General features: G+C 44.3%; 1 protein-coding gene and 1 pseudogene across 3 annotated transcripts in view; one reads left to right on the top strand and one right to left on the bottom strand.

The window, feature by feature from the left end:
• The first annotated feature begins 1,897 nt into the window (after positions 1–1,897).
• The window catches only part of TXNL1 (thioredoxin like 1), a 34,257-nt gene continuing 23,227 nt past the window's right edge, over positions 1,898–12,927 (top strand). Inside the window, exon 1 of one of the 3 annotated variants that reach the window (XM_045296154.1) lies at positions 1,898–2,191. In XM_045296154.1, coding sequence (XP_045152089.1) covers positions 2,094–2,191 — 98 coding nt within the window. In that variant the 5' untranslated portion in view covers positions 1,898–2,093. The remainder of the gene's footprint in view (positions 2,192–12,927) is intronic. The other 2 variants (XM_045296155.1, XM_004703005.3) reach the window with 2 other exon arrangements.
• LOC115871653 lies at positions 10,774–11,421 on the bottom strand (annotated as a pseudogene).

Genomic DNA, 12,927 nt, shown 5'->3' with positions numbered 1-12,927 from the left:
GGGGCTTAAGTGGAGAGCAAATGTTTTGAGAATGATGAGAGCAATGAATGTACAAATGTGCTTTACACAATTGATGTATGTATGGATTGTGATAAGAGTTGTATGAGCCCCTAGTAAAATGATTTTTTTAAAAAGACACTGTCTTATTTTGGGGGAAATAGGGTAGCAAGCAAGTGCCCCATGATGGGATGAGAGAGTTGACACTTGAGAGCTTACTCCTTGTGCTATTAAAGGATAAAGGGTCCTTTCTTAGGACAAGGAAAAAGAGTCAGGAGTGGAACATGACTTCCTCAGCTGGACTACCTCGGTCCAGAAGACAAAGTTGTGGCACAGCTGAAGCGAGAGATATGCATGAGGCAGATCAGTGGGCTTTTCTTTCTGCCCCATGGACTGAGAAATCCGAGTACTTTTGGGCAGGAGGCTTGCTTGTGTAGTGGTGTGCCTTGTCGGGGGAGTTAGCTTTGCTGACCCAGGGAGCTAGAGTCTCTGGGAACTTACTAGGCAGAGCTAAGGGGGCTTTCCAACATTTGTCTGTGCCTACTTTGTCCATCAGGAAAGGGTATCTTGTGTGATGGTCACCAAGCATGGGGGAAATCCGTCAATGAGACGATCGACAGCAGTCACAACAGTGCACTCCACATATCACTGCTGTGAAAATGACCAGGGCTGGACAATGCTGTGTTGTGCTACACAGAGCAGACTCAGCAACTAACATTCTTCTACCTTGCAAGGCACTCAAAACCAAACGAAACTCACTGCCATCCAGTGGATTCTGACACATAGTAATCCCCTGGGACCAGGAGAACTGCCCCTATGGGTTTCTGAGATTGTAACTCTTTACTGGAGCAAAAAGCCGTCTGTTATGTCCCAGAAGCGGCTGGTGGATTCCAACAACGGAAACTTGCTAAACGTCAACTCTCTCAACCCTTCAATGTGCACTTGCTCCATAGGAGTCGGAATCCCATTCAAGGCAGTGAGACTGGTTTGGTTGGCCCTTTTGCCCCCCATACTGGTTATCTCTTACCATCTGGCTATTTTAATTGTCTTTCAATTCAGTTCAGGAGTCACATCTGAGGAGCCCTTGGCGGCGGAGCCGGTTCCCACACTTTGGGCTGCTAATCACAAGCTCAGCAGTTCCAACCCACCAGCAGCTTGCTGGGAGAAAGAGGGTGTCAGTCAGGTCCCCTAAAAGCTTTAGTCTCAGGAACCCTACATGGGGTCGCTATGAGTTGGAATTGACTCACGGAATTTGGTATCAGTCACATTTAGCACATTTTCTTGCCTCCCCCATCCACTTCCACCCATCCCATTTCCCTACACATAAATGTGTTTGTTACTGTGACTATTGTTCAGGTCTGTCATACTGCGAGCCTCCTAAAGGTAGGGATGGTGTTTTCATCACTGTATGTCTTTCAAGTGCACAATATTTATTGAACGATTGCATGGAAAGCACCCGTATGAAGTGAGAATCAAAATAAATCTTCCTAAATGCATTTCGTGTCATAAAGGATTATGCCCAAAACATTTCGGGGGAGGGCCGGGGAAGTCGTGAACATTTTAAGCAGTTAAGCCGGAGCTCGAAAAAGAGAGGGCTCACTATTCCAAAGGACGAGCGATACATATATCCTCAAGCGAGGGGTGTTTGGAAGAATACTGCAACTTTGGAGGCCGCAATCTGCCCATGCGCCCGCCGTCTTCTCGCGTGCGCTTGCGCCGCTCGCGGCGCCGGGAGGCTCCTCAGGAGAGGGTGGGGCTAAGGCTCGCGTTTTAGGATTGGACGGTGGAGGCCAAAACGGGCGGCGCGGAAATGACGTCAGGGCGCGCTCGCCCTGTCGGCCCTGCCGCGCGGTGGCTGCTGGGTGCCGCACGCTCCTGCCCTGGCCTCTCCCCTTCTTGCTCCGGTTCCCGCCCCTCGGCCGCTCCTCTCCCTGGCGTGACTAGGCACTGAGAGCCCCGGGAGAAGAGGCCGCGGTCGCCACTCTTCCGTCCAGCCGTCGGCCTTCTCGAGTCCCCTCCTTTCTCTCCCGGATCTTCTGCCCCTTCAGTTTCGAAGTCGGTGGCGTCGCGCCTGCCCTGCCAGCCTTTCTGTGAGGATGGTGGGAGTGAAGCCGGTGGGGAGCGACCCGGATTTTCAGCCGGAGCTGAGCGGCGCGGGCTCCAGACTCGCGGTGGTCAAGTTCACGATGAGAGGGTGAGGCCCGGCGCGAGCCCCGAGCTTGCACCCGCCCGTCTGTCTGTTTGTCCGTGGTTTCCTTTCACTGCCGCCTATCTCCGGAATGTCCGTCGCTGACCGCAGCCCTGTTCGCTGCTCAATGGGTTGGATCTCCGTTCTCTGGTGTGAGCCCCCCTATTCGTGCACTGAGGGCTCCTCATTCTCTAGCCCGAGATCACGGCTTGCCCCCTCGGAATCCTCGGATGAGCTCTGCCCAGGGGGATGGCCCACCCTGTGCTTTCCTGTCTGATGGACCCTCCCTTGCCGCCTCTGCTCCTGTCAGGCCTCTGCTTTTCCGGGAACCCGCTGTCACTTGCATCTTAAAACCCCAAACCAAACCCCCTGCCTTGGAGTTGATTCCGACTCAAAGCGACCCGATCGCAGAGTAGAACCGCTCCATAGTGTTACCTTTACGAAAGCAGACGGCCTCATCCCTTTCCCCTGGAGTGACCTGGGGTTGAATCACCGACCTGTTGGCGCTTTAACCATTGCACAGCAGCCCGCCTCTTGCATCCACATGCATAATGTACCAACCTCGGTGACTTCATGTATCAGTTCTGTAAAGCCTTCGGGAGATTAAGATGGGGCTGCCCTACTCACCTAGTTGTGGTTCGTCCGGAGGCTCAGTTAATGCATTCCAGTCAAGCTGATGTGGGGTCAGGGTCTGCCTTAGTTATGTGGGGCGGCTCTAGCAGTCAGAACACACACGTCGATGGCCTTAAAAGACAGACATTCTCTCCCAGTTTAGGAGAAGTCCAAGTTCAGGATGCCAGCTTTAGGGAAAGGCTTTTCTCTGTCTGGCTTCTTGGAGGGAAAGCCCCTGTTCTTTGTCGATCACCTTGTGTCTTCTTGGTATTAGCCTTCCCCTGGGTCTAAGAAGTTCTTAGCCAGGAATCCGGGGTCCGGAGAACACTGAGGTTCCTTTCTCTCTGCTTGCTCACTCTTTTCTCTGGTTAGATGCAGGCCACACCTTTTACCTGTATGTGACTGTCCAGCTTTAACAGTTTTGTAATGTCTTGAAAGGGCCCAGGTGGCACGATCAGGTAAGCATTGGAGTGCTAACCGCAAGGGAGGCAGTTCAAACCAGCCAGTTGCTCTGAGTGAGGAAGATGAGGCTGTCTGTTTCAAAAAGATTACAATCTTAGAAAGCATGTGTAGGGTTGCTGTGAGTAGGAATAATCCAATTGCGATGTGTTTAGTTTTCTGATAGAGGTGCAGTGATTCAACACTTGGTTGTTAACTGAAAGGTTGGCAGCTTGAATTTAGCAGCCAGTTCCTTGGGGGAAAGAAGTGAGAGTCTGCAGCTGTGAAAATTACAGGCTTGGACACCCAGTGGGGCAGGTCTACTCTGTCCTCTAGGGTCCTTATAAGAGGGACACCACTTGACGGCAAGAGGTTTTATTTTTAAATATATACTCAATATAGGGGAATACCTGAGCCAATTCTGTGCCTAAGACAAAGTGAAAAGGGAAGAGATGATTTTGCTAAGGAGTCTAACTTTTAGTTCATTTTCCTATTTTAGTTAACTGGAGCCTTTACAATTGTGCCCCTAAATGATACTCATATACTCTTTTTCTTAGCAAAGGAGAGGGTGGTAGGGTAGTAAATAATTTGATTTAAGAAAGGAAAGTGCGGGCAACGTTGTTACTATGGAAGCAACTTTCTTGAGTGATTTGTCTTTTAAGCATAAACATAACTGCAGATGGGAAGGGTAAAGAGCCATGTTATTTTTGAAAACATAGTTTGATGGGTTGAAAGTTGTATAAAATCTTATATCACATAAGCAAAGGGTTTGCACTTACAGGAAAATTTTCAGTTTAAAAACACTCCTGGGAGTTCCCATGACTTCTCACATGCTGGCTATAAATTTCCTTTTCCCAGTACCCCCTTTGAATGCCAGCCATTACTTTGGGAGTTCCCAAGGTTTGCCTCACTTCTGACCTGCTGGCTACAAATCGGTGTGTGTGTGGGGGTGGGGAGGGCTTCTCCTTCAGCATACAAGCTGGTTGTAAGCTCAGGGGGTTTCATCTGCCCTCACTATGGACCTGTTCAGGCTCCCACTATCTTGCGTTTGATGGTACATGTGTTAAGCCCAGTTAACTAGAGAAACAAATCCAGGGACACTCGTGTGTAAGAAAGAGCTTTATATCAAAAAGTAATTACATATCGAGAAAACATCCCAGCCCAGTCAAACTCAAATCCGTAAGTCCCTCTTCAGACTCACACAGGCAATGATGCAGAATGCAGGAAGATCACAGGCTAGGGGTACAAAGTCCTGTGGATCCAGTGGTCATGGCTCTGGCTACAATCAGGGTCAGCCAGCAGGAAGGTGTAGGCAGAGAGGGGGGCAGGGTTCCCAGGACCCTCCCTATATGAAGGTTATGTCCACAAGAGGCACTATCAGGCTGTGACCTGATTGATGATTGACAGGTTGGACTCCATCCCTACACTTTCATGTATCCTCAAGATGACATGAAATTATGTAACTACCACAATATAAAATGACTCACAGAACTCATGGAAGGCACTGGATTTAACTATTACAGTTTTATTGTAAAGGACACAAATGAAGAGCTGCATGGGTCAAGTCTGAAGTGGCTCCTAACACCGGCATCCCTCTCCATAGTGGGTGTTCCTGTGTACAACGGTGGAGCATCTATGTCCAGAGCCTTTTCGGGGCCTTATGTCATAGGCCTGGTTGATAGAAAATTGAGGTCTTTTTGACTTGATTGACTCCCACCTGAGTCACCTCATTAATATAGACCAGCGGTCTGCTGCACAAGACCTCTTGAGAGTATTGAAGAGCAAGGATGTTTCTTTGAGACCAAGGTGTGCCTGACATAAGCCATGGTATTCTCCACTGCGTCATATGAATGTGAAAGTTGGACTTGAATAAGGAAGACCACAGAATAGATGCATTTGAATTGTGGAGCTGGAGAATATTGAAAGTACCATGCACTGCTAAAAAGACAAATAGATTTGTATTGGAAGAAGAAAAGTCAGAGTGCTTCTTCAAAGCAGGGGTGGCAAGACTTTGTCTTATATACTTTGGACATATTGTCAGGCTCTCAGCCCCTAGAACAGCGGTTCTCAACCTGAGGGTCGTGACCCCTTTGGGGGTCGAACAACCCTTTCACAAAGGGTCACCCGATTAATAAGAGTAGCCGAATTACAGTTATGAGGAAGCAATGAAAATAATTTTATGATTGGGGGGTCACCACAACACGAGCTGTATTACAGGATCATGGCATTAGGAAGGTTGACAACCACTACGCTAGAGAACAATATCATGGTTGATAAAATGGACAGGCAGTGAAAAAGACGAAGGCCCTCTACGAGATGGCCTGATACAGTCCCTGCATCGATGGGCTCAGGCATAGGGGCACTTGTGAGGGGGGCACAGGACTGTGCAGAGTTCATTCTGTTGTGCATAGGGTCGCTATGGGTTGGAGCCAACTTGATGGCACCTAACAAAACAACAACGTGGTATAGGTTTCAGACTCCGGTGGGTCATCAAAGACACATAAAAGGCAGGGGGATCCAGTATTTCACTCCTCCCCCCACCCCCAAATCCTGTACAATCCTGTAAAACCTCTTAGAGTTAATGCCACTCTGCTTTAGATCCAGGGCACACTTTTCTTCACCTATTCCTTATGTTGCTCCCACCTTTAGCTGTTGCAAATATGATGCAGTACAAGAATTAACCAGTGTACAAGAACCTGTTTGAATTTCTGCTTTCAGTGGCGTGGAATTGCTGGATCATATATGTAATTTTGTGTTGTTTTTAAATTATGTGTTTTTGAGCAACAGATTTACTCTTGTACTGCAGAGTGAGAAAAGCCAAACATCTCATTTAAAATATCTGATCAATTCATTTGAATAGGTATAGTGTGAAAGTGTATAATATGTACTTTTTTTCTCTCCTGTGATCTGTGATCTTTGACATTTGACTAAAGCTTAACCTAAAATGGTGAACTAAAACTAATGAACCAGCCAATGCTGTCTGCCCTGGTGGCTCAGTGGGGTAAGCATCTGGGCTGCTAATTGGAAGGTCAGTGGTTCAAGACCACCATCCAGTCTTTGGGAGAAAAATAAGACAGTTTGTTTCCATAAAGATTTATAGCCTCAGAAAAATAAAACACTGAATTTTGAGGACCTGAGTACAAAAAATATGTGAAACAGAATAATTTAAAACTATATACTCATAATATGTTGAAATTGTAATATATCAAATGTATTTTGTGAAGTAAAATACATTATTGAAATTAAAAAGAGATTTCCAGGCTCAGAAACCCTGTGAAGCAATTCTACTCTGTCTAATAAGATCTCTGTTAATCAGAATCAACGACACAGTAGTGGGTGTATAACTAACTTGTTGCCCTGGAGTTCATTTTGACTCATGAGTGGCAGAGTGCAACTGCCCCACAGGACTCTCAGTGGATGATGGGCTTTGCAATGGAGTTCCAGGTCCCTTCCAACATGCCTTTGGATGAAAAACTCGCATCCTCCAAGTTAAAAGGGGAACACGTGAATTTATTTACACCACCCAGGGACTCCAAACAAAGTATCTCAATAAGGCTATATTATGAAAAGAAGCTGTTACTTGGAAGGCAACTAGCAATATAATTTGTTCAGTTATAAGTAATATTTCTTTAACACTAGCTCAGATGTGATTGATAAATAGAAAAATGATATCAGTATAATGTGGAAATTGTGTTTGTTCATATGTACCTTGTCCTCGGTAACAAAGAACAAAAATAAAAATAAACCTTCAGCAGCAAGAAATGAAATTGTTAGGTCTTAGATTGTGTTCATTTAAATTGCTAATGACCAAATGAACTTTCAAAATGAATGTATCCATTTATACTCATAAATAATGCTTAAGACAGAAGACCAAATAATGCTTAAGACAGAAGACCATATGGCCAGCCCTACTGTGAGACACTGACATCCCTCACTGACTGATAGCCCTACAACACTGGAGACACAGTGTGGGAATTGTGGCCGATCTGATCCCACCACACTGAGGCAAAACACTAAGGGTGTGGAACAGAACAGCAAGGAGAACAGAGCAATGAAGTCCCCAGGGAATTCCAAAAATAGACTTTGGGGCCAGGGCTTGGTGCCCCATCAGACTCGACCGGAAAACACTCCTAAAGACCAACAAACAGTCCTTGAACTAACTACAAGCTTTTGTTGTTGTGGGTTGTTTTTTTCTTGGTCATTGGCTTTTTGTTGTTGTTTTGTTTTGTTGCTTGGTTTTGCTCTGTCTTGTTTTTTGTGCATGTTATTATCTCCGCAGGTCTGTCTAAATAAGATAGGCTGGATGAACAATCTGGAGGAGAAAACAACGGGACCAACAGTTCCAGGGGAACATGCGAGAGGGAGAGGTGGAGGGAAGGAAGTGGTGTTAATAAACCCAGGGACAAGGGAGCAACAAGTGATCCAAATAGGTGATGAGGAGGGTGTAGGAAGACTGGTAGGGCTTGATCAGAGAGGAATTACTGAAACCCAAATAAAGGCTGAACATGATAGTGGGACAAGAGGAAAGAGCTAGGAGGCAAAGAGCATTTATAGAGGTCTCAATACAGGCATGTACATATGTAAATATATTTATATATGAGGATGTGAAAATAGATCCATGTGCATATATTTATAGGTTTAGTATTAAGGTAGCAGATGGACATTAGGCCTCCACTCAAGTACTCCATCAATGCAAGAATAATTTGTTCTTTTAAACTGGCATTCCATGATGCTCACCTTCCTGACACAATAGCTGAAGACAAAGCAGGTGCATAAGCAAATGTGGTGAAGAAAGCTGATGGTGCCGGGCTATCAAAAGATATAGCGTCTGGAGTCTTAAAGGCTTGAAGGTAAACATGTGGCCATCTGGCTCAGAAGCAACAAAGCCCACATGGAAGAAGCACACCAGCCTGTGTGATCATGAAGTGTCGAGGGATCAGGTATAAGGCATCAAAGAACAAAAAATCATATCATTGTGAATGAGGGGGAATGCAGAGTGGGGACCCAAAACCCATCTGTAGGTAACTGGACACCCCCTTACAGAAGGGTCGCAGAGAGGAGACCAGCCAGTCAGGGTGCAGTGTAGCAACATACAACTTTCCTCTAGTTCCTTAATGCTTCCTCCCCCGCCCCACTATCATGGTGCCAATTCTACCTTACAAATCTGGCTAGACCAGAGGATGTACACTGGCACAGATAGGAACTGGAAACACAGAGAATCCAGGACGGATGATCCCATCAGGATCAGTGTGAGTGACAATACCAGGAGAGTGGAGGGAGGGTGCAGCGGTAAGGGGGAACCGATTACAGGAATCTACATATAACCTTCTCACTGCAGGGCAGACAACAGAATAGTGGGTGAAGTGAGACGTCAGACAGTAAGATATGACAATAATTTATAAATTATCAAGGGTTCATTAGAGGGGGCAGTGGGGAGTGAGCAAGAAAAAATGAGCTGATGCTAGACACTTAAGTGGAGAGCAAATGTTTTGAGAATGATGAGCGCAACAAATGTGCTTTACACAATTGATATATGTATAGATTGTGATAAGAGTTGTATGGGCCCCCAATAAAATGATTACAAATAACCAGAATTATTTGGATAAACTAAGCATATAAGAAGTGTTAAGTGCCATCAAGTTGGTTCCATTTCATGGAGACCTTATGTACAACCAAACGAAACTGCCTGGTCCTATGTCATACTCACAGTGCTTATGATATTGACTACCTATGTTTATTTCGTTATGGTTGTGTCTGGGCTGATTAAAGGATTGTTAGATCCAAAAATCTGCTTTGAGACGCTTATTAATTAAGAACTTAATAGTTATTTCCTTAGCTTTTAGGGTTGAGGCTTATGGATGAAAATGCTGGTAAAATGTTAAGAGTAGAAAGAAAACTATCCTGAGTTTGAGATGAAAATGTTTTCATGCTTTAGAATTCTCTTTTCCATTCTCATTCCTGTGCTTTTATTGAGAGATCATATGTATAGTGTACAGCCATAAATGTACAACTTAGTGCATACTATCATCAGCTTCTGGACAAGCTAGAGAACATTGCTAGCATCTAGAAATATTCCTCAGATCTTCTTGCTGTCATTAGCTGATGAGAGTATCCATTATCCTCATTTGTAATATAAACAAAAACTTGATTTATTTTTGAACTTCAAATAAGTGAAACCATATTTTGTATTCTTGTGATGGACTTCTTTCCTTAATTTTTATTTGTGAGATTCATCCATATTTTTGCTGGAGGGTTTATGTCAATTATTCTTAGTGCTGTATAGTATTATATGGTTAACCGCAACTCAGTTACTGCTTCGACTGATAGGAATTCCGACATAGTTTCCAAATTTTGACAATTGGAAATATTGCTACTCTCAGTATTTTTGTGAATGCCCCAAGGTGAACATATATGAAGAGCCCCCCCCCCCTCCGCAAAAAAACCCCCAAACCTCCGCTGGGTAAAGCTTTTTTTTTTTTAATAGTTCAAAGTATCTAAATCATTTATTTGAAGTGCTTTTTAAAAGGTACATTGACTACAGCCCTACCTTATCATTTTTTTTAAAGGTGTATCTGTTCCAGAAAAGATTTAAGGTAGTGAAGCTTTTACTCTTGTGCGCTGATGTAATTTTCTAACCTGGAAATAGGTCTTCATCAGAGCAAATATTTTGTTGTCAAAATAGGAACAACTTTGACATTTTACAGATTAAGCTATTCAGGTGATTGTGGGGGTACAAAGACGGAGATGCTTGGTCCTCTTTTTGAATTAGCATGGAGGTTACTGATGCCCAAGAAATATAGGTCTCAATTTCCTTAGAAAGAAAACGACATAAATCACGAAAATACAAAAGGGGGGTGGGGTGGAATCATCGTGAATGAGGAGAACGTGTAATGGGGACCCAATGCCCATCTGTAGACAACTGGATATCCCTTGCAGAGGGGTAGTGGGGAAGAGATGAGTCACTCAGGGTTCAGTATAGCAATAATGAAACTCACAACCTTCCTCTAGTTCTTAAACACTTCCTCCCCCCAACTACCATGACCCCAATTCTACCTTGCAAACCTGGTTAGACCAGAGGATGCACAGCGGTACAGATGGGAATATAAATTATTAAGGGTTCATGAGTGAGGGGGAAGGGGGAAGGGAAAAAGGAAAATGAGCTGATTCCAGGAACCCAAGCGGAAAAAGAATTTTGAGAATGATGAGGGCAACGGATGTATAAGTGTGCTTTATACAATTGATGTTTGTATGGATTGTGATAAGAGTTGTATGAGCCCCAATAAAATGATTTTTTTAAATTATGAAAATGTTTTAAAGTCCATCTATCTCTTGACTCCTTTGAAAGACCTTTCCTGTGGTTTGTGATGCTGACAAGCGCCTTCAGAAGTAGTCAGGATTCAGGTACTCATTCTAGTAAGGTACTTCCCCATAATCACTGAAGTATGCTGAGGAAAAGTTTGCTCTTGGACCTCGTATTCATTTCTTTTTTTTAAGCAAATGGTCTTGTTTTCTGATTAGTTTTAGTTTCAGAAATTAAGTTAGACATTTCTTATTTTCAAAATCCATCCTTTACAGAGAAGCCAAGAAATTAATGCAAGTCCATCGTTGGGCTGCTTTGGGATTCTTGCTGACTGAGCAACATTTTTAGTTGAGAAAGGTGTTTCTTTGTTTTGCTCGTACTTCTTGAGAAAGAGCAAGTGGGTGTTGATGATCCAGATGGAGGTGTTGTGAAGATCAATGCAGGACTCTTGCCCTTGGAAGTAGACACCTCATGATTGTGGTTTGCAGAACTCAGAGCCCTCCTCTCCGGCGTCCTCAGAGTGGGGTTAGCCAGAGGAGTGCCAAGACTGCTCTGTAGGGAGGAGAGAAAGCTTCTACGTTTACCTTGATGTTTAACTGTTCTGTTGCATGTCTTATAAGTAACCAACAATACATTTTTGGCATCTTTGTACTTTTTCACAATTTTGGCTTCTTTAAAAATGAGTGTATAACCTTTTGCTTCTCGATTCAGAAGTTTCTGTATTTGGGTGTCAGTTTGGGCTTCGGCTTGAGGTGTACACACCAGCAGCTGGAAACTGGATATGTTTCTTCAAAAGGGTTCTTAGCATAGGAGATAGCAGGCTTGGCCAGGACAGCTAACTTGTAGTCTGCACCGCAGCCTCAAGGTAGTACTTCTCTCTCCTCATGGTCGGTGAGAAAAGGACACACCTGGTGGAGCTCTTGTAGGATGCATTTTCCCCGCTAAAGGAACATCCAGTAACTTGCTCTGAGTTAACACCCAGTGGTGCTGCCTGGGAAGATTATCTCTGTTCACAGTGAGTTTTTCTGTAAAAGCAGTTTTGCTTGAACCTAGTTTTTTGTGACAGCCATTTTTTTTAAAAGTGTTTTCTGATTTATTAGGTTTTTAAAGAAAAATAATTTTGGAGGTGTGTTTGGTGTTCATAAATCCCTTTCTTTTGAACTTTTGTGAACTTTTTTTTTCCAGTTGAATCTGAGAAGGAACCATCCCCTGGCCCCAAAGTTTGTTTTTGGTATTCCCACGGGACTTCCTTGCTCTGCGCCCCTTGCTGTTCTGTTGCACGCCATTAGTGTTTAGCCTTGGTGTGGTGGGGGTGTGGTGGGGTCAAATCCAGTGCAGTTCCCACACTGACTCAGTGTTGTCCCCTGTAGAGCTGTGGGTCAGTGAGAGACGTTGTGTCTCATAGTGGGGCTGGCCATATGGTCCTCTCTGTATTGTGACAGCCAATTTAAGAGAATTGCATGCAGCTGTAAAATTTTGTTTCCTGCTGGGGGAAAAATGCCACAGAAACTGTTGCGTTGTTGAACACAGTTTACAAGGGCTGCTATGGAAAGAACTCAAGTGTATGAGTGGTTTTCTCATTTCAAAAGAGGCGAAATGTAGATTGATGGCAAACCTCGTGCTGGATGTCGGTCATCTTCCCAAATGGATGAAAATGTCGGTAAAATCTGTGCACTTGTGCTTGAAGATCGACGACGACGACAGACCATGGAAGAGATGGGGAAGTTACCTGGACTATTTTGTAGCTCTTTGGTTCAGCAGATTTTAACGGAAGATTTGGGAATGAGAAGGATTGCTGTGAAATTTGTGCCTTGAGTTCTAACTGACCAGGAAAAAGCTCTGACTAGAAACTTGCTTTGGTTTGAAAGAACACCACTCTCCAAAGCGACATTTTCCCCCAGATCATTACTGGTGATGAGACATGGTGCTATTCTTAGGACCCTGAAAGCAAACAAATCAAGCCAGTGGAAATGCCATCGTCACCCTGCCCCCTAAAAGCTCATCAAGTGAAATCAGAGATCAAGACGACGCTTTTTAAAAATTTTTTTTGGATAAGAAGGCAATAGTGCATTTGGAGTGTTTACCACCTGGTCAGACTGTTAACCAAGCTTTCTATTTAGAGGTTCTGAAAAGATTGGGTAACTGGGGGGGACAAAAAAGGCCTGACTTATGGCAGATGGGAGACTGGTTTTGCCACCATGACAATGCACCTGTTCACACAGCTATCTCATGCCAGTTTTTAGGAAAAAACAGCATGCCTCTCTTGTCCCGTGCACCTTATTCATCTGACCTCGCTCTGTGTGGCTTCTTTTTGTTTCCATGAATGAAGAGGGGGAGCATGAAAGGACTGATTTGATGATGTAGAAAAGGTGAAGAGAAAAACAAGGGAGGT

This window comes from Echinops telfairi, unplaced genomic scaffold, assembly GCF_000313985.2.
Source record: "Echinops telfairi isolate 266 unplaced genomic scaffold, ASM31398v2 ScPeMD7_7400;HRSCAF=8409, whole genome shotgun sequence".
Lineage (NCBI taxonomy): Eukaryota > Metazoa > Chordata > Mammalia > Afrosoricida > Tenrecidae > Echinops > Echinops telfairi.
The sequence above is the reverse complement of the archived record's forward strand: the minus strand, read 5'-3'. Positions and strand labels throughout refer to the sequence as shown.